We start from the raw sequence: 26,174 nt of genomic DNA on the forward strand, positions 1-26,174 counted from the left end.
TATATATTTTAAGAACCCATCTCATTTTTGTAATTGTTTGTTTTAAACTGTTTTAAATATTGTGTTTTAATGTTGTAACATGCCCTGGGACCTTAGGGTAAAGGGTGGGTAATACATAAATGAATAATAATAAGAATAAAATTCCCTATCCTCTTACCTATCATTCATCAGTCTTTCACCCTGTAATTGGAGAGGCAACAATATCAAAGGGACCATCAAGTACTTTCTCACCAACACTGTAAAAGCACCTGTTAGGCACCATAGTGTCTTGCTACCTGAGACTATTACAGTTCAAGCAGGTCAGGTCATTCAATGCCCTCTTTTTTCCCATTGCCTTTCTCATACTGCAGCGATGTTGTGCTGAAATGTGATGGTAGTAGGACAGGTCTTCTGGCACAGCACTGCTGTGGAGCACTGCCCAGGGCTACATGTGGGAGCCCAGCATCTGATTCTGCATGCTTAACTGAGAAGTGGAGGTGGTGCTTATCCAATGATGCAGAAACGTGCTGGATGCCGCCGCCCAGAACTTAATCAGATAACAGTAGCTGTGTACAGGAAGAAATATTCCTACTGAACCACAGGTAAGAACAGCACCTGGAAGCAGGCTTGTGTTACTCCACGCACAGCTAATTTGTTCGGTTTCATGTACAGGCGACATTGTTCTGGTAACTGCCATCACACACCGCTTGGGTGAAACCCTGTTGCATGATACAATCAGACAACACATTGAACCAGGTGATAGCAGAGTACGAAACGGTGCCAGAGCGTCTGCTCCGAGCCAGCGTGTTGCCAAGCCGTTTGCAACATGGGAGACCTATAGGAGCTTTGTGAGAGGTAAACTGCAATTGCATGATTCTTTGGGGGAAGCTATGTGTTTTAAATGTGTGCTAAAATGTACTTTCATGGTAGATATCACACCATGTATTTCATGGGTTTTTTAAATCTTGTATTTTTATGTTGTGAAACACCCTGAGATCTACAGATGGAGGTTGGTGGTATACAAATTTAATAAATAATAACCTAAGGAGCAGGAAGCAGACAGCCTGGTTTACCCACTGGGCTGGTTGCAAGCAAGAAAGCAGACACTTTGGTTGGTGAGCCAGTTGGTGAGCCAGTGCCCCATTCACGCTAATGGACCAGCCTCTACTGGTTTAATTACAATGACTGGGAAGAGGCAGGTTGAAAACCAGTGTGAACCAGTGTGGTATAGTGGTTAGTGTGTTGGGTCTTGGAGACCAGGGTTCAAATCCCTACTTGGCCATGAAGCTCACTGGGTGACCTGGGGGGGGGGGCAGTCACAGCCTCTCAGCTTACTCCACAGGGTTGTTGAAGAATTTCACGAGGAGGGGAAGAACAGGTACATCACCTTGAGCTCCTTGGAAGAAAAGGTGGGATAGAAATTCAATATATAAAACTGTCCATGTGGCAAACTATGTTATCAAGCACGTGCTGTGCAGCAACCACGTGGAACACAATCTGATCCGTTCGATTGGAAAATATTTATTACTACTCCTTCCCTCTTCGGTAACAGCACCCACTTGTCCTTTCTCGCTCCTCTGTGCGAGGAGTGTGGAAGGAATATCCCTGTCTATACTTCCTCCCTTTTACGAAATGCTTCTATCAACTTTCTTATACATCCACGAAACTACATTCCCCATCTCCTTTCGAGAGTAAGCGCATGGTCCCGCCTACGAATGCGAAGCGCAAAGCCCTCTGGGTCTTGTAGTGCTACGTTTCGAAGACCTCTTCTTGCCAGTGAGAAAGGGGTGATTGGAGATTGAAACAGGAAGACTGCGCAATGGCCGCTGGGAGTTGTTGTCTTCTCATCGGCTCGATTCGCGAGAGGTGCGGAAGCGGGCGAGAGCGGCGTCCCTCACGTCGCCTCGTCACCCGGCGCGCGGCCCCCCGGGAGTTGTAGTCCCCAGGCCCGGCGGCGTGCCTACCGAAGGCAGGCACGCGGGGCTGACTGAGAACTACCAAAATGGCGGCCGGGCCCTGATGCGTGAGGAGAAGGGCGTACGGCATCTCGAGGAGGCCATCCTGCGTCGCGGCGGTGGGACGCACACGCGGAGCGGCCGGAGCGAGCGCGGAGACGACGACGACGGTGGTGCCGCGTTCCCGGCTGCCGCGCTTTCCCCTCCCCCGCCCCTTCCCCTCCTGCCGCCGCCGCCCCCCACCTCAGCCCGCTTTCCTCCCAGGACGTCGGGAGCCGCTTCGGGAAGCGCAGAGGCTTGTGGGGGGGCGGGCAGAGACAAAATGGAGGCGAACGGCAGCAGCGGCAGCAGCAGCGACTCGGCGCCCGACTGCTGGGACCAGGCGGATATCGAGCCCGGCGCTGGCCCGGCCGGCTCCTCCGCCCCCGGCGCTGCCTCCGCCGAGGTGCCCAGCCCGGCCCAGCTCGACGCCGCCTCGGCGGAGCAGCAGGAGGAGCTGCTGGGCGCGGCCTTCAGCCGGCACCTCAACGTCAACGCCAAGCCCTTCGTGCCCAATGTCCACGCCGCCGAGTTCGTGCCGGCCTTCCTGAGGGGAGGCCCAGGCCCGGCCTCCTCGTCGTCGCCTTCCTCCTCCTCCTCCACGTCCTCCGCGCCCGCGCAGGGACTCCCGCCGCCGCCTTCGCCCCCGCCGGGCCTGCCGCCCCTGACGTCGCTGCCACACGGTAACCTCGCCGGGGAGGAAGGAAAAGGGGTTGGGGAGGAGGGGGGGGTTTGCTTCGGTTCTGGAGGCCTTGAACTTTGGGGCGTTTCAACAGGCCCTGTTGAGCCCCCAGGTAAGTCGTGCGTGGGATTGCAACCATGAAAATACAGTCATAGTGATCAAATATATATATATTAAAAACAGCAACTTGCGCTCAGATCACGTGCAGTTCCTTATTACAGCCAGCTGTAAGTAAGTGGTATATTTATTCTCCCTCGCCACCCCCCCTTCACCTGCTTAACTCAACAATCCTGCGAGGTAGGCTTCAGAGAGGATCAGCTGGCCCAAGGCCAACCAGCGATCTTCATTAGTGGGAGATGTTTGCCTCCTCTCTCCTCCCAGCTGGATGGTCTAACCTCCCTACTGCGTTGTGTGAGATTTTTTTAGGGAGAATGTGACTTAGGCTGGTGGGCCAGGAGCCCAGATTAGGGAGAAGGAAAGGAGCAATCCCAGTATGGTATTTGAACTTTTTAGAAATGGGGGCAGAGAGGTGGTCATGTTCGACGGGTGGTAGCAGATGGGGAACGAGGAATTGACTATGATCTGAGAAGGCAAGGCCAACGTGGGCCAACTTAGCAATGTGCCCATGAGGCGAACAGCAGGGAAGGTCTTAGTGTATGTGTTTGAAAGATAGTTGAATGGGGTTGGGGTGACCCTTGGGGAACCTTGAACACCTGAGAGATTGGGGTAGGGAGAGGTCCTGTGTTGCGGTTGTTTCTGGCAGTAGTGTGGAGCCATGCCGACTGCACTGGGACAAGCAGAAATGAGGAGTGACTCAGGGCAGCTCAGTGGCTGTGATGCAAGGCAGGACGTCACTTGCCTACGTTGGCAGAGGAGGGGAAAAGTCTGTTTCCGGTTATTAGAAGAGTTGCTATGAAAGCCACTCGGAAAGACTTCCTCGATGCCATTATGTTCCTAAACCACCTGTTAACATGACGGGGTTTTAATATATAAAAAAAGGCTGTTACCTTTTCCCCTTGCTCCTCCTCTAAGGAGGCTTTCTCCCACAGTATGCTAGGCTGAAAAATAGCAAACCAAAGTCACCCAGGGTGCTGGAAATGGATTCTCCCTAGTTCAGCAGTCTTATCAACTACATTACACTGGTTGTCTTCCAAGGTAGCAAAATATAAGGAAGGCAACCAGTGCAGAAAAGAGGATATTGTAATCTGAATACACAAGAGAAGTAATATAGTGGATGAGGTGAGAGATTTTAACATGGTGAATTACACTTGAAAGGTAGTTCTTACAGTATTGGTAGTGGGTAGAATGATCAGATCAGCAAAAACTTTATTTGAATGTGTGTTGTGCACTTCAGATGTTGTGTTTCATATAGGGGTCCTTGTGGACTCTTGGTAGTGCCCTTTTTGTTTTTTTAAATCCAGATGTATTACCTGCTAGGCAGCAAAAACCCTGGTGGAGTTGGAATCTTGCACATGGGCATCTTTTTCACCAGGTGGTACTAAGCATCTGACTTAACTTAGGTTAATGGTGTCAGATTTATGCTGCTACTTATTTTGTAGGTTGATTAAGCTTATTCATGCTTAAAATGCCATGAAATACTCTGGCTGCTTTATACTTCCATGATACTGTTACTGGCGCTTTCCCTTAACTTAAATCTTAGTGTTTCCTACTGCGGGTGCTTGAGTCAGTGGCTAGGTTGGAAATGGGGAAGGGATAGATGTATTGCTTCAAGGTCATCAGGTGAATCAGGAAGAATAGTTCAACATGCTAATGGGAACTGTGAATTGGAAAGCATGCCTTTTCCTAATATCTCCATAAGATTTACAGTATTTGTGGCAAGACTGCCTTAATGTAAATTATCCAGTTTTGAACAACTTTCCTCTTGGCTTTACTTTATTAGGTAGGCTTGATTCTGAGTCTGTATCCCATTCTTTCTTCAGAAAGCTCAGTGCAGCTTACATGATGCTCTTGTACAGTCTCCTATGTAGTCATGGGCCAGACTGAGACCTGCTTAAGTTTTTATTCCCCCTACCCCAATCTTAAATGTGTTCATAGGGTGTCTGCATGATCTTGTAGTCAGGACCAAATCACAGCTAGTAATTATAGTTGAGCATGTTAGCTAAGGAATGTCCCTGGATTACTTTCTGCTTGAAGTGGGATGCTCAATTGCAGCAAAATCCTGTGCATGTGTTACTCAGAAGTGAGCCCCATTGAGTTCAAAAAACATCCTTCCTAGTAGCTACTCTTTAGGTAACATTTGTAAAGTTAAAAAAAATGCTTGCAGGCAGCGTTTGTGTTTTTTGTTTTAGTTGGGAGAAAGTTGGCTTTTTGTTATTTCAAGTTGTCAGTGAGGTGCAGATAACTAACATAGCTCTGTGAGGGATGGGTCTAGTAACTTCTGCACATTTACCAGGGTTGAAATAAGAATACATGAGATGAAGCCTTGGGTTCCAAATAAGTCCTGATTGCCACTCTGCTTCATAAATTCAAAGCTTTCTTGCTTTTTTACCTATGAAAATAAAAGTTTGTCCAAGCTAAGATATTGCATGTATTACGTAAAGCATATCTTGAGAACGTCACACTCACGGTTTCCTATCATCTCAGTTAACTGGTTGAATATCTATATTGCTCTACATGGGTATAAAGATGCTTGGCAACACTGACTGACATATTCCTGGGGATATCATAGTTGTTTGGGTACTTTCACAACTGATAGCTGAAACATGATATATATGTACCCAAAGACACCCTTAATTACTAGGAATGACTGAAAATGAACACTTCCCATGAAGTCTTTTTCATATCAGCTAGCTGACAGGCCGCCAAGCCACTATACTGATATAATATGTGGTGTGTGTGGCCTCGTGCATAACATTTCATAGATTGGGATCAGGATCTGTAGTAGCAGCAGCTGTTATACTGTACCGTACATGTGAAAGTTCAGAGATGAAAGGAACTTTTTCTCCTTCAATTTCTTACTATCCTTGTGTGATCGAAGAGCCTCTGACAGCCTGGAATATATCTGTATACAGAATGTAAGATGTTAGTTACTGTTTCAATTCATATACATATGCTTGTGGTGGCTAAGTCAGGTTTGAGTATGTAAGAAAGCTTTAGGCATTCATTATCAATATGGTACCATGGGTTGGGCTGGGGTTTTTTTGTGGGGGGTGTTGCTGTTGTCACTGTTGAGCTCTTGTAGTGATTTATGTGGTTCACTTTGGTTGTGTATTTTATAATGCTTTGTTTTATTGTTTGTGACTACTTTTGTTATGTTGCGTGTGTTTTCACTTTGTAAACCACCTTGAGCATGGTTTGAACTGTGGAAAGGTGGCATTCTGAGGAGAATGCCAGTCTGGAAGAGTTGCTTGGGCATAATTTAACATTGGAAAATGTTTCTGGAGCAGTGATTCTTAAAAAGGGAGGCTTTTAAATTTTTGCTGAATGGGTGTTTGGTAGGAGCAGCAACCCACACCCAGTCAGTTCATTAAGCAACGTGATGCAGGAGTTTATTTTATTCGACAGTGCTACTGTAGACTATTTTTTGTAAGACAGAAAGCATGGGGTTATTTATTTTACTTGCTACACTTTTATCCTACTTTTTGTCTCCAGAACTCAAGGCAACATTCATGGGTTACTTGCAGTGTTCAAAATTTGCCAGGCTGGTGCCTGATTTGTCCACCATCTGGAGCTGCATGCCTGGGGATCCTTGGATCTTGCCTGTTTTCACACATTAGCAACACACCCTGTAGAATTCTATTCACTATATTTTATCTTCCCAATCAAAATGAAATTCAGGAACCAAAAACTCATATTGAAAAATATGGCTTTTGAGCCATCCAGCCCGAAAATAGCCACCAGGTATTCTGTCTGGCAACTGTATCCCTGATTTAAGGGGCTCATATATCTGAGTTTCTAACACTGGTTACTTGCCAGGCTCAGGTCTGCTTAACTTGGAGAAGGAGCTGCATCAATGCCAATGCGACTCTGTATGTCTTTGTAACTATATTCCTGATCTTTGCTTTAATCTTTGTAACACACACAGAGCTACTCAACTACCTTTACTCCAATATTTGATTTGTCTTTATTGGAGAGTTCAGGCTAGTTTCTTTTTTTTATTTTTAGGTTTAGGAAGGCTTGCTTGATAGAGGATGGGTGTCCCATCTCTTAACACTCTTATCTCAGCCAGCTCTCTCTTTCATCTTTGTTGATGCTTAGTTCTGAAATTCTTAAGAGAGATAGTGGACTTCCAGATCACTATTCACTGCTATGTTGAGCAGATTGTTAGTTTATCCACTGAAATTAATAGCATTACTAATGTAAGTATTAAATTCAACGGTCTACTCTGTAAAGCTCAGTTGGATACTGCCCTAAACTTTTGTAGCGAAGGCCTGCAGTGAGGAGCTCAACCACATGATAGGCATAAAGCATGGAATATCATGAGTATTTTGTTGTGTGGAGCTGTAGAGATAGGATTTTGTTGCAAGAAGGAGGCAGTATGTAAAGCTGGTGAGAAGAGGACAAATTTGAGCTAGATCAAGCTTCCTCAACCTCGGCCCTCTAGGTGTTTTTTGGCCTGCAACTCCCATGATCTCTAGCTAGCAGGACCAGTGGTCAGGGATGATGGGAATTGAAAGTCTGAAAACATCTGGAGGGCCAAGGTTGAGGAAGCCTGAGCTAGATGAAAACTAAAAGACTCAATCCAGACAAGACAGATGTTCATCTCCCCAGGTCAGTGGTGGCCAACTTGTTCTGAAGGGGGTTGCAGTCACCAGGTTTCAGTCTGAGGGTACTCACGATGTAACTTTCCCACTGAAGGCACCTGTAGCATGTGTCATCCAGAGTGCCTTTCACTGCCTTAGGCACGTCTGCAGGCTGTGGCCCTAACCTGGAAAGAGACAGCCTTGAAAGAGACACCCTAACATTTCATAGTAACTTCCCATTTTGACTACTGTGTGTAAGGCTGCTAAGCAAAAAGAAAGATTGAGTGGAGAAGGACTGACTTTCGTCCGGCAACCCTTTTCACACAAAGCCCTTCACTGCATCTTAAATCTGGCAAGGAGGCAACTCAGCTGTTCCAAACTTGAAGTAGGTGACTCTTCCATTTTTAGATGGAAAGCACTTGCTTGTAGGTTGGGATTGGGGTTGAAGTCATCCTGGGTCTGCCCATTCTTGCATAGATTAGGGTTGTGTTTTACAGAAATTGATTTCTGCCATCAGTCTTGCTGTGCTGCAAAAGCAGTCTGGGATGCCCACATGGTGTTGTGAGATCAGAACTGCTCTTGACACAAAATAACTGGTGATTCATCTTGCGCCTGTTGATGGGACTATCATCCTACCTTGCTTGCATTCTTGTCTTTGAACAGGAAGGCCAAATGTAGCGAGGAGATGGCATAGTTCCTGCTCAACAAGTACTGCTGTCTTTGGGCGGTTAAATATTTAATGTTCTTTCCTTGTCTTCTCCCAGACCTTATTGCAGAGTTCACTTTAATTATTGCTTATTATTTGCTTCGCTAAATGTTCACAGGGAAAACAAAGGGGTTGTGTCAGTCAGCAGTAGGCAATGTAATTCATTTAGCGATTAATACCTTGGCTCATGAAGTACATTTTTTGTTGATATTGTTAGAAACAAAGAGAAAGCATTTTGGAAGATCTGCAAGCTTCTAAAATGCGTGTTTCACCAGTTTCTTCAAAATGGTTTCTTAACATTTCTGTATACATTAAATAGACTTCATTTGAACCCAATTATGTGTTAGATGTCAGAGCTTGTTTCACTGTAGTTAGTGCCTTTCCCTCTTCACTAAATTATGCTAACCAGGCCACAAACATCTGGGCTTCTTTTGGTAGAAGGGCGTGGTAAAAATTTAATTATTACAATAATTGAGATAGGGAGCAGGCTTTGTGGTCTGAGGGTGTGGACGTCAGACAACTGTGAAATGCAGTGTGTGCCATTTTTTTGTATTTAGCACTAAGAGAAACACACCTGTAACATTGGAAAGTTTATTTGGAAGCAATAATAATAAAATTTTTATTATTTATACCCCGCCCATGTGGTCTAATGTTTTATTACAGGACTTCTTGAAAATATTCCATGACTGGACTGTCCATGCATTGTTGCTATAGAAAAATAAAACAAAAGCCCTTACACTTTGAGGGTTTCCTTTTGAGACATTCACTGCTTTGTTTACTCGACAACCACACAGGTAATAATGTCTCTTGGTGCTCTTTGAACTTCTCAGGAACCAATCTGGAATGTCCAGTTCTCCCTTTTGTTGTAGTCTCTGCCCTGTATTATTTTCCACAGTCTTTTTTATGAAGTATAATAAATGAAGTGTGGTAAGTCAGGAGCCACAGGTGACATCTAAGGTAGTATAGTCAGCTCACAACTTAAGTGCATTTAACTTGTGCGACTTCAGCTTTATGTACTTGGCTGAAAAAAATGAAAAGGAGGGCAGGTGTCCGGGGGGGGGGGTGTCAGCAATCCCACCTGCCATTGCACTCACCTTTGGAGAATATGCTTTGACTACATGTGATTTTGTCTTCGTGCACCAACCCCAGAATGTAACTCCTGCGTAAGTTGAGAGTCGACTGTATAGTTAAGCAGTCTGAATTCGAAATTGTGTGTTGCGGCCTCTACCTTGGGATACAAGTTTCAGTGTAAGGGTGTTGCTGTTGGTGGTGGCATCTATCTGTCTCAAGGGACAATGGAGTACGTTTCCAGGGGTGAAGTCAAAGTGCTGTGTTAGCAGCACCAAAGTGACCTTCCCAGGATGCATGCCTGGGCAGTGTGTATGGAGGTCCTGAGCTGCACAGACACCAAGACACATCGCTGACGTGGTCCAAAGGAAAGCAGAGCAAAACGTTTGGCGGCAGTTTAACTTCAGGAGTTTCTGGAAGGAGGCATACAAGGTGTCATCCAACCATCTTAGGGACTCCACTCCAAATTTGTGTAGGGTTTACTCCATAGCCTTTTCTTCTCCCAAATATATCCCACAAGGCCGTGGAGGTTTAGGATCAGCGATTTTGTTCTCCTAGATGGCCTACCTTGCCAGGTTGATGAGCCCTATCTGCCCCTCACTTTCTACTACAGCACTAGCAGAAACTGCCTTCATATGTGCAAGCCCATTGTTATAGACATATGATTCAGTTTTTCAAAACCACATATTTTTGATTATGTAATAATTGGGATGATGTAAAAGGTTCCTGTTTTTGTTTATCCTTGTCGAATATGTGGTGTCTGTCCTGTGTTGCCAACTGCACATAGCAAAATGGATTTCTCTCTCACCCATTACTGTTGCTACTAAAACAGTCATGTTTTTAATTTAGGATAGTTCCTTCTTATTGTGCCTGTATAAGGATTTTTTCCCAATGAGTCCATATGTGCCTTGGTGATAACGATGTTGCTTACATTTAAATAATTTTGCTGTAATTTGTTTTGTAGCTTTACCAGATAAGGCAGTGTTTGTTGCTGAACACCCTGTGAGCTTTTTTCTCTGTGCTATCAATATGTGTGATTATTCATAGAGTATAATAGGATAGGTGCTTGCTCCGAGGGGCTTCCACAACCTGTAATTCAGCATAGAGAATACAAGGGAAGGAGAGAAGAGGAATGTGTGTGTATTTCAGTTACATGTATGTAGGCTTGGTTACAGTACAGATGACAAAAATTGTTTCTTTTTTATGAGAAGAGACACCACACGTGCAGCCTTACCTGAAAAGCTACATTTGCACATTTGTGTGTTTATTATCTGCCCATGTTTGTTAGTAGTTTATTTAGAATTTCTGAAGTCCCAAATTCCCAAAGCAGGTAAAACCATATAATGCACTGATAGTCTGAAATGGGGAAAGTTGAGTTGCCTTGCCAGATTGCAGGGAGCTGATACTCACTTGCCTCAGGCAGGCAGGCAGGCAAGTACAGTAGTTGTTTACAAGCCTAATAGGGTGTTGTCCAAAAGCAGTACCAAAGTTTGCCCTTGCAAAAAGATGGAAAAGTCCAGCAAGTTTGGCTTTCTGTTGCAGTCATCAGAGTTAAAGGAGGCTTTGTAACAGTCACAACTGAAGTGTACAACAATAATTGAGCATAATCTCCAGGGGAATATTTAGGGCAAAGAGTTTGCTAATATGTTATGTACACTTCTCTCCTCTCTCTGTCTCCCACACACACTCAATTATGGTAAAGTTTATTATTTATATTTTGCTCTTCCACAATGATTTGCGCCTAAAGTGGCTCACGATGCAAAAATAAACAATGCACATTAAAACACAGAATTCTTATGATGATAAAATAAACACACGCAAACAAAAAGCACAAATAAAATGGCACAGCAAACAAAAAGTCCAGCACCGGACTGACTGAAATCAAAATTTAAAAAGCCTTGGAAAAATACCAAGGCTTCCACGTGGAGAAGGGATTTAAAGCACATTAGGAATGGATGTGGGGGACATTGAACTTCCCCCAGAATTACTTAGTTTTCTTTCTCCTTGTGCAGCTTGGAGGAGGAAAGCACAGCCTAAGGCAGGGGTCAGCAAACCTTTTCAGCAGGGTGCTGGTCCACTCTCCCTCAGACCTTGTGGGGGGTCCTGACTATGTTTGGGGGGGGGGAATGAAGGATTTTCACCCGCCCACGAAGAAGCCTGAAGATGCTTCACTTTACCTGTCCCAGTTGCCATCCCAATAGCCGCAGTTGGGCTTCTCCAGCCAGCCAGGTGCCATGACGGGGTAGGAGGCTGCGTTGGCCGGCGAAGGCAGAAGAAGCAGCCCCAGCGGAGGAGCTGCAGACGGAGGTAGGGGAACCAGGGCATCACCGGAGCTTTTACCCACTACCTGCTGCCGCTTCCCAAGAGGCACTGCGGAGAAGAAGACTGAGCTACCCACCAACCCGCAAGTGGCGGCCGGTGCCACCGCAATGATCCACCTGAACGCCATGGGAAGAATGAAGGAGGCAGGCGGCGAGGAAGAAAGCGTGTGAAGAAGTGGTGTGGAAAAGGGGCGAGGAGAAGGAAGGAAGGGCGGACTGAGGGAGGGGGGAGGAGCAGGAGGAAAACGCAGCAGCAGCCGGCATCACACGCCCCCTTCGCAGCGCCACCCTGCTGAGGTGGGCAGGCAGGCGAGCCGACCCTTGACGGCACCTGGCGTGGGACAAGATTGCTCCGTCCCTGAGGAGAAAAGCGCTGCCGAAGGAGGGAGAGGGAAAGAATGCGTGCGTTGGAATGGAGAAAACAACCCAAACTAACATGAAATTCAGCAGAGAAAAGTGCAGCAGTTCTGCATTTGGGGTATGGGTAGAAATCAAATGCACAGCTGTAGGATTCAGGATAACGTGATTTCGCAATAGTACAGGTGAAAAAGGGTTTGGATTTGTAGTTCATCACTGAATGAGTCAGCAGTGTGAGTTGACTGCAAAAAAGGCTTAAGTAGTTTTGGTCTGCATTCTACAGTTTTTATTTATTTTTATCATGCAGTTGCTATTGGAAGGAGTACTTAAATCCTGAACTAGAAAGGATTAACTAGAACTAGATAGTTTTGTATGTTACTAAATTTATTTTATTTTATTTATTATATTTCTATGCTGCTTTCCACACACACAAATCACAAAGCGGCTTACATACAATAAATAACTATAACATAGTAGAGCATCCCAGTTAGAACATAAATCATATAGAATAATTAACAAATCATCAGTAAAACAACCACCTTCTATAAAAGACTATGAATAAAACAACTAAAAAAATAGGCTAAGCAGCACAACCACAACAAGTCATGTAAGATTCACAAAGCATTACTGCACTCATAATTCACAAAACAAAATTAACATTTACAATCTTACAACCAAAACCAAACGAAGCACTGTTGAATTCACACACACTCTCTCTCTCCTCACCCCATGACTCATAATCTTCTGCTCGGTTCTTCAAAAGACACATACCCATAATGCCTATGGCAGCAGCTCTATTCTGAAGGCTCCTAGGGCCCCAAGGGCCAGGCAGGTGGAAAAAACCATTGCCTGATGGCCAGCACAAAGTCTCGTTCCCCTCACAGTTCTTCCTCTCGAAACAGTTCCCTTATGAAGGCTGGAGGGTGGAGCAAGGCAAGTGGAAAAAGCCACTGCTTGATGGTCAGCACAAAGTCTCATTCCCTCATCATAAGCTCAAAGTAAGATTTTGACCTCTACTCTGGTTTAATTTTCCTGTTTTCTCTCCATCTTTTTAAAAAAATGATTAATATATACAGTACAGTGGTACCTCGGGTTACATACGCTTCAGGTTACAGACTCCACTAACCCAGAAATAGTACCTCGGGTTAAGAACTTTGCTTCAGGATGAGAACAGAAATCATGCTCCGGCGGCACGGCAGCAGCAGGAGGCCCCACTAGCTAAAGTGGTGCTTCAGGTTAAGAACAGTTTCAGGTTAAGAACGGACCTCCGGAATGAATTAAGTACTTAACCCGAGGTACCACTGTAATTGCACAAGAATAGGAGATTCCATGTTTATAAGTATAGGCGGCTTCCAACGTTTTGCATGCACAAGCGCAGTTCTTGAGCAGCACCAGCGTGCCATGTGGTAAACCGCTCTTGAAAACAAGGGGACTCTCAAAAGCAGGTAGTGGCATGACATGGGCACCTGCTCTTTAAAGGAAACGTTAAATCCCACTGGGCTTGTTCGGCCACTTCAGTGTGACTTAAAGTAGTTCCCTGTCCCTAACATATTTTTTGGATTAGTAATTCACTGCAAATGATAGAGGATTGCGACATTTCTAAGATCGTTCAGTTTACATCCCTAGTGATTATGTAGCATTAACTCCTTCCTTCTCCCCTGTCTTATTTTAAGGCAGTGGTTCTCGTGACCGCATACTGCTCTTGAAGCAAAAGAGAGAAACAAATTGAAAAGCCAGCTGGTTTTCCTTTCTTACTGCTTTCTCCTATCTGTGGATGGTTAGACCTGCAGAGACTTACAAAGAATGAGGGAGGAAATGACAAGTGGATTGCCTAAATGTCAAACCCATAGAAGGCCAGGACTTCCCCCAAAGAATCCTGGGAAGTGTAGAGTTGTTGGGACTCCTATTTCCATCGCAGAGCTGCAATTTTCAGAGATTCGACAGCAGTCCTTTCTCTCAGAGAAGTCTGGGAACTGTAGTTCTGTGAGGGGAATAGGGGCTTCCTAAGAACACTAAGCGCCCTTGATAAACTACACTTCCCAGGATTCTTTAGAGGAAGCCATGACTGTTAAAGTGGTACAATACTGCTTTGACTGTATAGTGTAGATGGGGCCTAGGATTGTGTTCCCCAGCAGCAGCAATTTGGATGCTTCTTTGTGTTCTTGATAAGGGGGTGGATGTCATGACTTCCCCCTTTTGTTACCAGCATCCGATCCTCAAGAGGTGAGCATTCTTCCATCCCCCATATAATTGGCTCCATGAAATTGCAAAGGAGGAAGAGTTGAGTCTCTGGAGGAAGCCTGCCCTCTCCTCTGTTCTAAATGTGGGCCTCCTGATCATTATTTTGTTGTAGCACACCGTGTTAAGGCTTGCTGGCTGAATTGTTTAAACCTTTGGACAGTGATGTGGGGTGGGCAAATTTCCAAGGCAAGGATTTATTATCACTATTGGGGGCGATCAATGTCATAAATATATTAGCAATATTGAAGAATATTAGGCAAGCCTGACGTTTTCATAGCTGTAATGAATGTTTTTCAGGTGATTGTCCCTATGCAAGTCAGCAAATTGCATATGGTTCTTTGCGTTGCTGAAATTTATTGCGCCAACGGTTTTCAGTACTCTTGTTTGTTTTTCTTAAGCTTAAACAAAATGAGGGAAGTACGTGATAATGTATTTAGATTTTTACAAGCACATATTCCAGTTCGGTTCTCCTTAATAGCATCTTTAAAGCACATTAAGTGTGCCTTAATTTGATTCCTCAAATATTTCAGGTGAAATACTTGTGGTGCATTGGGGCATAAAATTAACGTGGGGAATTAGCTTTGTTTACTAAATAAAGGTAAAGTAAACATGCTGAATTAGAACACTCCCTAGGGTAGAGGTAGCCAAGCGCTGGTCTCCAGCTCTTGTTGGACTCCCAACTTCTATCAGCCTCAGCCACCATTGCCAATGGTATGGATAATGGGAGTTGGAGTCCAGCAACATCTGGAGGCACTATGTTGGATTCCTTGGCTCTAGGGCAGGGTTTCCCAAAATTGGGTCTCCAGCTCTTTTTTTTTACTACAACTCCCATCATCCCTAGCTAGCAGGACCCAGTTGTCAGCAATGATGGGAATTGGAGTCCAAAAACAGCTGGAGACCCAAGTTTGGGAAACCCTGCTCTAGGGCATTAGAAAGAGTTTTTTTTTTTAACCCACTACACATTACTATAATTTATATCAAGTTTTATTTCCAGAATTTTTTCCAGTGCAGCATTTTCCAGAAAACTCACATCACTACCCTTGGAGGATATGTCATTAGTGCCAGCCACTTCCCGCACAACTGTACACTCTGTCTAGTGCCATCTAGCATTTCTAATTACTGCCCTGAAGAGGGTATTGCTGTTGCCTTTATCTTCTGTGTTCTGCTCTGCCTGACCTGCATTCACCCTTCGTGCCTGTAATATTGGCCTTCTGCCAGCATGGCCTGCTTTGCTCTATTCTTTTGGAGCCTGCAGCGCAAGCAGAACCAAAAAAGTGGCTGAGAGTCTGGTTCCTGTAGTAGTGTGAGCAGACAGTACGTTTACTTTACAAATCCACTGGTGTGCTGTAAGCCAGCATTCTGAATTACTGCCAAATGCTAAGCGGGGTGTACAAGCACACATCTGATTCCCACCCTACACCAAAAGAGAGATTTGTTATTTTAAATGTGAAAATTAAGTGAGCACCAAATATAACCAGATTTTGCTGGGCATTATGGCTTATGGATAGGGATGCGGGTGGTGCTGTGGGTTAAACCACTGTGCCGCTTGGGCTTGCTGATCGAAATGTCGGTGGTTCGAATCCCTGCGACAGGGTCAGTTCCCATTGTTTGGTCCCTGCTCCTGCCAACGTAGCAGTTAGAAAGCACGCAGTGCAAGTAGATAAATAGGTACCGCTCCGGCGGGAAGGTAAACGGCATTTCTGTGCGCTGCTCTGGTTTTGCCAGAAGCAGTTTAGTCATGCTGGCCACTTGACCTGGAAAAACTATGCAGACAAACGTCGGCTCCCTCGGCCTGTAAAGCGAGATGAGCGCCGCAACCGCAGAGTCGTTCGCGACTGGACTTGATTGTCAGAGGTTCCTTTACCTTTACCTATGGCTTACGGAAATCTGCAGCCCGAGTTTGGTGCTTTTGTGCATTTTTGTATTTTCTTTTTCTCAGTTTGCTGTTTTGGCACTTAGTTTCTTTTATGTGAATATTCTAATCTGTATTTGACCTTCTAGCTTTAAATAATGCATAATTTTTATAGTGAACATAACTAAGTTCAAATGCATTAAAATGAAATTTAAGGGCTTCAGAAGCATTTCAAATTCGTATTTGGATCAACCAGATAGTAGGGAATCTGGGAAACAAACCACCAGATCTCCTTTCTGCATGTTAGTCCTATGTAATGATACTTGGAAAATTACTCCTAACCGCTGTGGTGCTTCAAAGTTCAACATGTTTGTAAAGTGCTTTGATTCTGCTTACAACAGGGCCATTAGAATCACAACCTCTGAAGTCTGATTCATTTGATGATACGGGCAAATAGATAGCTTTTTGTGTGCTACAATTCAAAAAAAGATTGTTTTTAAATTGGCAAATTTTAAAAGGGCACATTTAGCAGCAGTAAACCATGTTTTAGGATTACGTGAATGAGCAGCAGTGAGCCTTGTTCTTGGACCCCTACCCAAGCATGTTCAGAAGGTTTTTTTTTTAATTGACCAGAACTCCACATTATATCAAGACTGATTAGTTTAATCTATGGCTTGTTTGAGCAAGCCAAGGTCAAGCCATGGCTTATGATCCTGGCTTACTAGCAAACCACTGGCTAACCAGTGTTCCCTGAGTTTGAGTGTTACAGGGAACTTTAGTTCATTTAAAAGTGGTTGCTTTTGATGTCCTTGTGGCATTGCTGGAAGAGGGGAGAGAGAGCACACAATTTCAAGGCTTTCTGCGGCTTTAAACAATGGGTTAGCATCGCATGCAAAACAGGGCAAAGTGTCCCAAAAACCTCACCAAACATATTCTTGTGCATGTCTCAACACTTGCGATTTTAAGGAGTTAAGGGAACAGGAAGGGGGCAAACAGTAGGGTGAAAAGCCTAGAGCCCTTTCCTTGTTTCTACTTCAGATTTGCTGGCTGTTCTGGTTCTTGAGCTTTTATTGAAGGCAGTTATCTCTGTATTTATATCAATGCTGAATCTCTTATTTGTTTAAGGGGCATCAGCAGAATCTTCACAAGAGGAACAGCCGTCACCTTGTGAAGGTAATATGCTTGTGTTTGCTGGAAAATCTAAAGTGGATCTAATTATGTGATTTAGGATACATTGTTAAACTTTTGCTAACATGTTTAACCATGGCATCTTGAGTTAATGTCACAAATTTAACATTCTGTATTTGATTCTCTTTCAACAGGGTCAAATGCTGCAGTCAGTATGGAAATCTCAGAACCAGTTGGTAAGTTCAGTTATGTAATACACCTAGAAGTGCTGTTTGAAAGCACTTGACTTGTTTAATTGAAGATACTGCTAATTGAGTCTTTGCTGTTTTATTGTGACAGAACATAGTGTAGCCCCTTTGTACCTGTATTTGAAAATCTTTCAAGCCAGTGGGCAGAAGGTAGATCTGAACATCTACCAAAAGGTCTGGGTGATTTGAAGTTGGTGTGCAAAGGTTTCTGACTACCACTTGTTAAACGAAAGTATTGAGAAGGGCTTCTTCCACTTTAAACTGGACTTTTAAAAGCAGCAGCGCAGGTTGAAGAGAGGGAATGGAACTGAATTCTTGTGTAAAATGACTGTGATCTCATACGGAAAACAAACTCCTTCTGGGATCAGCATGTGGTCAAGCATTTTCCTTAATTCCTTAAGTGAATGGTATCTAATGTTTTCATTCTGCAAACAGAAGAAGCTTCCATTCACACAATAACCCCTTCCATGAGCATACTCTTCCTTGAATGAAGCAAGAACTTTGAATACCACCAAGTGTGTTGTACTCACCCTTTTGTCCCTGCCTCAGTTGAAGGATGGGGAACCTCTGGCACATGAGCCAATCTTATGTCTTCCAGAGTGTCTAATTAGGCCCGTGAGGCCATTCTTTTAAAGCCTTACCTACTTACCCAACAGATGCTGTCGATCCAATGCCAGCTAGTGGGCAGGGCAGGGGGTTGGTTCTTCACTGACTGTACACCCCAATTCCACTGCTGTGGAAGAGTGTGCATATCCAAACTCTGAGCCGGATTTAACTCTGCTCATCAGCTGGTGAATAGGGGTTAAACCCTTCTCGGTTTGACTGTGCACATGCAACCAAAGCTCAGTGCGGGGCTGTTTGCAAAGGGTGATGAGTTTTCAAACAGCGCAGAGCCCTTTGTTTTGCAAGCAGTCCCAAGCTGCTCTTTAAAGCTTCAAAAACCAAAGATTCAAAGAGCAGCACAGGTCTGTTTCCAAAAGGGTTTTCATCCAGTCTCCTGCTGCACTTTGAAATACCAACAGTCAAGATTTCAAAGCATAGTGTCACCTGGTGTCACTATGAGTAGATTTCAAACACCTGAAGTCTGCCTACCCGTATTCTTCCCACCTCTATTGTGGAATGTCCAGTAAGAGTATATTGATGTCGGGCTTCAAATTCTCAAATAGTCTCATACTTTAGGTAGACTGACCAGTTTTCATGGGCAATTTTAACTTAGCTCAGTAGGTAGCACATGAGGCTCTTAATCTCATGTTTGTAAATTCAAGTCCCATGTTGGGCAAGATCCTTGCACTGCATGGGGTTGGATTAGATGACCCTTGTGGTCCCTTCCATTTCTGTTATTATATTTGAAACACTTTGAACATGAGGAGGGAAGGGACCAAATGTTCAGTCATCCTCATAAACTGAGTAGTAATGAATAAATATAGGTATACAAAAACTGTATAATCTCTTCAAAAACTGTATAATCGTGACGTGTTTTGTGTGTGTTCTGCAACTGAAAATTCTATTGTCTTAAAATAGTCTGCTGATACCTATGAATTGTAGCATGCTTTGAAAATGACTTGTAACATCCAGTTTAGAACAAAGCTTTTGGAAAAGAAGCCTCAGCCAGCAGAACAAGATCAGAAAAGATGGAACTTGCAGCAGTAGAACTTTTAACTGCTTAGATGTAACATACCTGCCTTTGAAGTACCGCTGACCTTTTGTTTTCTCCTAAAAGAAAGCAGATGAAAATTTTCCATTTGTTCAGATAAACTCTTTGTTAAATTCCAGTAGAAAACGGAGAAACGGAAATGTCCCCTGAAGAATCATGGGATCACAAAGAAGAAGCTATTGAACCTGAGTTAGCAAGTGGACCTTCTGGAGATGCAGGACCTACCGAGGAAGGCACCCCGGAAATGATGGAGGAGGAAGAGGAACTACCAAAACCTAAATCTATGATGGCACCACCAGGTGCTCCCAAAAAAGAACACGTAAACGTAGTATTCATTGGACATGTAGGTAAGCTGCTGATAAGCGCAGGGAGGGTGGGTGCATTATATGTTTTTTAACCTGATCTTATTACGGGGACCATCTTTAATGCTTTCAGAGTATACCTTTTTAGATGCTAATGTTAGATTCTATATAAAATTGCAGGTTTGCCTTTCATACAGATTGGCAAAAGTTTAAAGAATATAGTAAGTTTGCTAGTGACAGTGCAGGCTTAGGCATGTCTTCTTTGAAGTTCAGTGGGACTCGGTCCCAGAGAATTTTATGGGATGGCAACCTAATAATTATCCTCCTTGGAAGAGTTCAGAATAGTGTGCATAGTCAACCCTTCCTTTCTTCCGTGTCTCACCAAAACAAATAGGTGCAGCAGAGAGTGACTCATTCACAATTACTGCTGAGTAGACATCTGAAGCATAGGAAGCTGTCATAATCTATTTGTCTGCCTAGCTCAGTATTATCTTCTTTGACTCGAAGCAGCTCTTTAGAGCAGGGGTCGGCAACCTAAGGCCCATGGCACAAGTGGCCCATGGGGGTCATTTAACTGGCCCATGGACCCCCCCCCCCCCGCCCGGTTGGCTCCCGTGCGCCGCGCTAAACCAGAGCAGAGCGGGGACCGCCTTCCGTGATGCTGACCGGCTTCCCGTTGGCTGCAGGAAGCTCCTGCAGCCAATGAGAAGCTGCACACGCCTCCTCCGTGCTGGAAGGAGTGCCAGAAATAGTGTTTGTGCATGCGTGCACTCCAGCCCACAGTGGCGTCTGCAGGACCATGAACCGGCCCAAGCCACAAAAACTTTGCCAACCCCTGCTCTAGAGTCTCAGACAGCAGTGTTTTCAGTGCTTGCTACTGAATCCTTTCAAGTGGGTGTGTAAGGGTAGGTCCGGTGGTACCTGCTATGCAGGAATGCCTCTGGCTATGCAGGGAACCTTTGGCCCTCCGGATGTTGTTGAATTACAATTCCCATCATCTCTGGCCACGCTTGCTGATGGGAGTTGTAGTTCAGCAACATTGAGGGCCAAAGTTTTCCGACACTTGTTCTAGCATATGCATTGCCTGTCAATTAAATGACTTGGTTGCAGTTACGCATAAAGCTGATAACCCTGAAATTAAAATGGTTGATTAATGCATAATGCAACAGGGAGGGGGGAGGAACTGCTAATTAGAATTCCTGCTTGCTCATATGACGTGGTGTCTGGGCTCTTTCTCCTTAATAAGAAGTCTCCTTGCAGGGAGAGTAAAATAAATAAAACGCTTGTTAAGGACGCTGACATCTAGAACTAATGCTGTGGACTTTAAAAAAAAAAAAAAAAAACAGAAGCCGCAGCATACAGAGAATGGAAAAGGGCATACTTTGCTTCACATCCTTTCAAAATCATTTGCACACTTAGTGTGCCTTCATATGTTCATTACATCCTCCTTTACTGAACAACTTCACTCTCAAACTGCCCAGTTAAACTCCGTTATTCGATCTACTCATTTTGTTGCTAGTTCATTTTATAAAGCAATGCATTTTTAGAAAAGGAAAATTTATAACAATGGAAGATTTTTCTTAGCATTTCCACAGGCAATTTTTGACCTCGCAACATTAGTGATACTAATATGAAAGACAACAGAACATCATGATGGGGAAATCCAACACTTTAATGGAATGACAGAAGTAGCTTAGGTGGTTGGGGAAAGCTTACTTTGAAAATCCATTTGTCTTAAAAAATTGCTCTCTACATTTTTTTGGCTAGATGCTGGCAAATCAACAATTGGAGGACAAATAATGTAAGCAGCTTAATTTATCAAATCTTTGAAATGTTTGTGCTTGATTGCTTTTGTTGACGTAGACTTACCTGCAGTGCAGCATTAGTCTGAATCTCTTTCCAATTGTTTTCTTTCTATTGTGAAGTCTATTGTAAATGCCCATAGACATTTTCCTAACCTTTCCTGTAGTTCTACAGTTTAGACCAGGATGGTGAACATGAGGCCTTCCAGATGTTATTGGACTCCATCTCCCATCAGCCTCAGCCAGCATGACCAATAGAGATGATGGAAGTTGGAGTCCAGCAACATCCAGAGAGCCACAGGTTTCCCCAGTCCTGATACAGATTACAAAATTGTCATATGCCCATACTAAATGCTGTTTCTCAATGTAAATGTTTGATCAAAACCTGCTTCTCATGCAGCACTGTAGTCCAGGGTTTCCCAGACTTGGGTTTCCAGCTGTTATTGGACTATAACTCCCATTTCTATCTACTAGAACCAATGATCAGGGATGATGGGAATTGTAGTCCCAAAACAGCTTGTCTTAACTATTTTCTGTGGATTGGCTATCTTTATATGCTGCTGTGTATGCCAATGAAGCAGTGAGCTGTATGGATGGTTTATTTACCTTTCTGGTGGTTTATTTACCACCTCATTCTATCTCCTTAAAAATAAAGCTGCTTTCTGCAGGCAGCTTCTACATTCTAAACAATATACGAATCTATTTTTTTTTCTAGGTACTTGACAGGCATGGTTGATAAAAGAACACTTGAAAAATATGAAAGAGAAGCGAAAGAAAAAAACAGAGAAACCTGGTATGAAACCCCCTACATCTTATGATGAACATGCTTTAACCTATGTGGATTGTTTTTTCCCTCTCTCTTTGGCAAGAAATAGATAAAGTTCCTGGAGAGCAGATTCTGACTCAGGAGAATACCAGCTTAGGGGCTGAGTGAGGAGGAGCCTCTGTTACCTGTCGTAGTTGATGGGTTGCAGCCATTGTTAGTCCTACTCAGAGTAACTTTGCTGCATTTGCAGCACTGAAGTGACGTCTCTAGGGCACAAGCCTGGGCAGTGTATATGGAGGTCCTGGCTTGCCCAGATGACAGGACCTCCCCTCTCAGCCTCACTGATGGGGTCCAAAGGAAAGGAAAGCAATACATCAGCACCAGCTTGGCTGCAGGAGTTGCCTGAAGGAAGCATACAAGATGCCATCTAGCTGCCATCCAGCTTCCTTAGGGACTCCACTCTGGGTTTATGTAGGGGTTACTTCCTAACCTTTTCTTCTCCTGAAGATGGCTAGCAAGGCAGTGGGTACACGTTTTCTAGAAATGCTCTCCTTTACTTCAGTTGCATGCTAGAACGCTGGGCTTTGAAAGCACACTCAGCTGCCTTGCCCAGTTCTTGTGAGTTCCTGGGAATGTTTGGATACATTTTTTGTGTGTCTAGATTGGCTTTTGAGAACCATTGAGCCACACAGTGCTAGTGTGATCACTCTTTTCCCTCTCCCTGTAGGTACCTCTCCTGGGCCTTGGACACAAACCAGGAAGAAAGAGACAAAGGTAAAACAGTGGAAGTGGGCCGTGCCTATTTCGAAACGGAGAAGAAACACTTCACAATTTTAGATGCTCCAGGGCATAAGAGCTTTGTCCCAAATATGATTGGTGGTGCTTCTCAAGCTGATCTAGCTGTGTTGGTAAGAAATTATTCAGTCCTTCTCTGGGTTAAGGAGCCCTTGGCAGATGTTTAGCTGATGACCTGTTACTGTTTTTTATTGAAGTACATTTCTTGCAGCTGTAGTGACCTGTTTCATGGTCTCAAATTATTTCATTTTTTACTTTGTGTATGCATCAACTAAGGCAGGGGTATGGAACCTTTTTCAGCCTGGGGTCACATGCCACTGCAGGGGTGGGTGTAGAGGCAAAATTGAACGGAGCAACAAATTTAATTTTTACCTTGGTGTAGTAGAAAACTTTCTGTACTTGTTTGCACACCCATCTCGATTCTCCCATCTGGATGAGAAAGAGCCGTTAGTAGAGTTCAAGGACACCTTCTAACCATACAAAAACATTTGGAGTGGAAAGCAGGGACAATGAATGGTGAGGCTTGTGTAAAGTTTCGAGGGCCACACATCAAGGCTTGGAGGGCCACATTTGGCCCCTGAACCTGAGGTTCCACACACCCTTTCCTAAGGAATTAGTAGTAGTAAGATAATGGCTTTTTATATAAAAATTGTAGTCTTGAGATTATTTGAACAGTTGACTTAAAGGAGCAATCCTCAACATAGGTCACCTTGCAAAGCCTAAAATCTCTGACAGTTCTTAATTCTAACTGGAGAAGAGCAAGGAATTGAGCTATAGCCCTAATAATTCAAACATTGTTGATTTATCTCCCTTCCAACTAGGTTATCTCTGCAAGGAAAGGAGAGTTTGAAACTGGTTTTGAGAAAGGGGGACAAACGAGAGAGCATGCCATGTTAGCGAAAACTGCAGGCGTAAAACATTTAATAGTTCTTATTAATAAAATGGATGATCCAACTGTGAACTGGAGCAATGAAAGGTGAGTAGAACTCTTGTTAAATTCTTGTTTTGTTTTTACGTATTTTATCTACAGTGTGTATGTTATCTTTTTGTATTAGAAATGGGATTGGTCTTCTACCTAATATACCCTGGTGTCCTAAATTCTGGAAACCTAGGTGGAGTTGTTCCAGAGCTACAGGGAAGATTAAATGTTGACATTGGGGTGCAAGATCACTCCCAACCTTGGGCCTCCAGCTGTTTTTGGACTACAATTCCCATCATCCTTGACCACTGGTCTTGCTAGTGAGGGATGATGGGAGTTGTAGTCCAAAAACAGCTGGAGGCCCAAGGTTGGGGAACACTGCATTACATGACTGAAATGCATGCTGCAGAAATACAGGACTCTTTTTCACACAAGCCCTGCTGACCCTAAAATTCCTGCATGTGGCTCTACTACCTTAGTATTCATGTGGCGATCAGATCATCAAGCAGTCAGATCATCAAGCCCTCTTTTATATGCCCTCACAGTAGTTAGTTAGAATGGGGACAGCAAGGACGTCACTGGAATGGCCCCTAGAATTTGGAATAATCCCTCAAATTAGACATGATGAAGAGCCCATCTCTGGCTGTTTTCTATAGGAGTTTATTTCAGGAGGTCCGCTGATTCTCAATGAAGTTTTCATGCCGTCATTTTTGCCTTCACAATAAGTTTAAATACTGTATATTTCCTTTAATATTGTAGAAAGGGTTATAATAGCTCATGGCACTCATCACTGTCCTCCATGCGCCAGTAGCGCATGAGTGCCGCAACCCCATAGTTGCCTTTGACTAGACCGAACCGTCCAGGGGTCCTTTACCTTTAACCTTAATAGCTCAGGGGTCCTAGATTTTGTTCCTGTCATCCCCTTTAAAGGTTCAGGTAGTAAGTAATGGAGGAAGACCCCTGTCTTTGTCTGAGAGACTGGGCATCTGCTGTCACTGCTGAGCTAGCTGAATGAATAGTCTGACCTAGTATAAGTGAACAATTGCTAATTCACATCTCCCCCTTACATACTAAGCCTGTGCTTTGCAAAGAACACTGCCAGATTCACCCATGTGCCTTCTGACACAGTACAGTTTTACAAGGGCTACCACAATGTCATTCTCCTTGATTCCCACAAACCTCTAAACCTGTTTATACAAGGACTATCCCTTATAGTAGAGGAGGGCAAAGAGGAGGGCAAAATTTACAGTAGACTGGCAACGATTTGTGGCTCCCAGTTGCTTAACAATAACAGCGACAAAAAGGGACCTTTTGCCCCACTCCCCTTTCCATTAGCCCACTATAATGAAGAAAGGGTAACCAGGAGTGGGCTTTTGTATGAAAGAACTATGAGGTCAGTTGAGTTCTGGTGCTGAAAATGAATCCTAGGATCAGAATGTACATAGAGACACCCTGTTCTTTCATTTGGCATGTGTCTCTTCCATCTGGCTCTTGCTGGTAGATTTCAGATGCTAATACAAAGCAGATCTAACAAGTCTGCCCACCCCTGCTCTCTATAGCCTCCCTTCTACATTGGTGCCTATGATTGTTGACAGATAAACAGCTCCATCAAAGTTTCTGGATAAAGGCAGGTGGTTTTAGAGGTCTGCTATTTGGGAAAGATGTTCACTTAAACTTGATTCAAGCTCATATCCATCAAGAAAGCATTGTGAGGTGAAATGTAAAGCGAAACTGGCAGTATCACACAACTCCTGGCCCCAGTGTCTCACCCTAGCACCTTTGACATAGCTGTTCCAAGACCATCCAAAGTCTGTTAAGGTTTTTCTTCTGTTGGGTGAAACTTTCAGGTATGAGGAATGTAAAGAGAAATTGGTGCCATTCTTGAAGAAAGTTGGCTTCAATCCGAAAAAAGATATTCACTTCATGCCCTGCTCTGGATTGACTGGAGCAAACCTCAAGGAACAATCGGACTTCTGTCCTTGGTATATGTATGTATCTTTATCTTTGTTTTGTTTAATGTAATGCAGTGCTTTTCTGTGCAGACCTAGATCCAAAGCAGCAAATGCAAAATGCCACATGTCATAAAACCCTGTAATATCATATTTAAGTAGTCTTAATAAAAATAGCTGTTACTGACCCACATAGCAGCAGAGAATCAAAACAGTTTCACACTTCAGTGCAGCCACCACCATTAACTGTAAAAGGCCTGCCTGAACAAGCGAGTTTCAAGCACCTGCCTAAACTACACAACTTTCCAAAGACATCTGAAGGCTGTCCTGTATCAGGAAGCTTTAAATGTTTGATATCTCACTGTGTTTTTATATTATGTTGGAAGCTGCCCAGAGAGGCTGGCTGGCTGGGTTGTTGTTGTTGTTATATCATCATCATCATCATCATCATCATTGACGAGAGCAAGCCTGACAGACCTGTTGGTGTCTGTCACAGCACACTTCCAATCTGGGTCAAGAGGAAACTTTCTGAAACAGGCAGTTTCAGCTTAGGCCCAGGTAGTTGTTCAGAGTGTTGGGGAGAGCAGGCCCATGGGAAGGTTGCCATTGGCCAGCCTCTTAGTGATTGCCTAGAGCACTGAGGTGGGGCGAGTGCTGCAGACTACTTAAGAGACACCCCAGTTTGTGAGCTGATATTTGTTTTGTGTG

The 26,174-nt window shown here is 44.0% G+C and overlaps 1 protein-coding gene across 3 annotated transcripts in view; it reads left to right on the plus strand.

The window, feature by feature from the left end:
• Window positions 1-810: 810 nt before the first annotated feature.
• The window catches only part of GSPT1 (G1 to S phase transition 1), a 35,657-nt gene continuing 10,293 nt past the window's right edge, over window positions 811-26,174 (plus strand). The window contains exons 1-9 of one of the 3 annotated variants that reach the window (XM_083412544.1): window positions 811-834; window positions 17,029-17,076; window positions 17,226-17,267; window positions 19,053-19,280; window positions 21,003-21,036; window positions 21,753-21,830; window positions 22,531-22,711; window positions 23,420-23,574; window positions 25,365-25,505. In XM_083412544.1, the coding sequence (XP_083268670.1) occupies window positions 17,246-17,267; window positions 19,053-19,280; window positions 21,003-21,036; window positions 21,753-21,830; window positions 22,531-22,711; window positions 23,420-23,574; window positions 25,365-25,505 (839 nt within the window). In that variant the 5' untranslated portion in view covers window positions 811-834; window positions 17,029-17,076; window positions 17,226-17,245. Of the gene's footprint in view, window positions 835-1,975; window positions 2,657-17,028; window positions 17,077-17,225; window positions 17,268-19,052; window positions 19,281-21,002; window positions 21,037-21,752; window positions 21,831-22,530; window positions 22,712-23,419; window positions 23,575-25,364; window positions 25,506-26,174 lie in introns of those variants that run through there. The other 2 variants (XM_083412542.1, XM_083412543.1) reach the window with 2 other exon arrangements.

The sequence above is a fragment of the Podarcis tiliguerta genome, assembly GCF_965153285.1.
Source record: "Podarcis tiliguerta genome assembly, chromosome: 14".
Taxonomy (NCBI): Eukaryota; Metazoa; Chordata; class Lepidosauria; order Squamata; family Lacertidae; genus Podarcis; species Podarcis tiliguerta.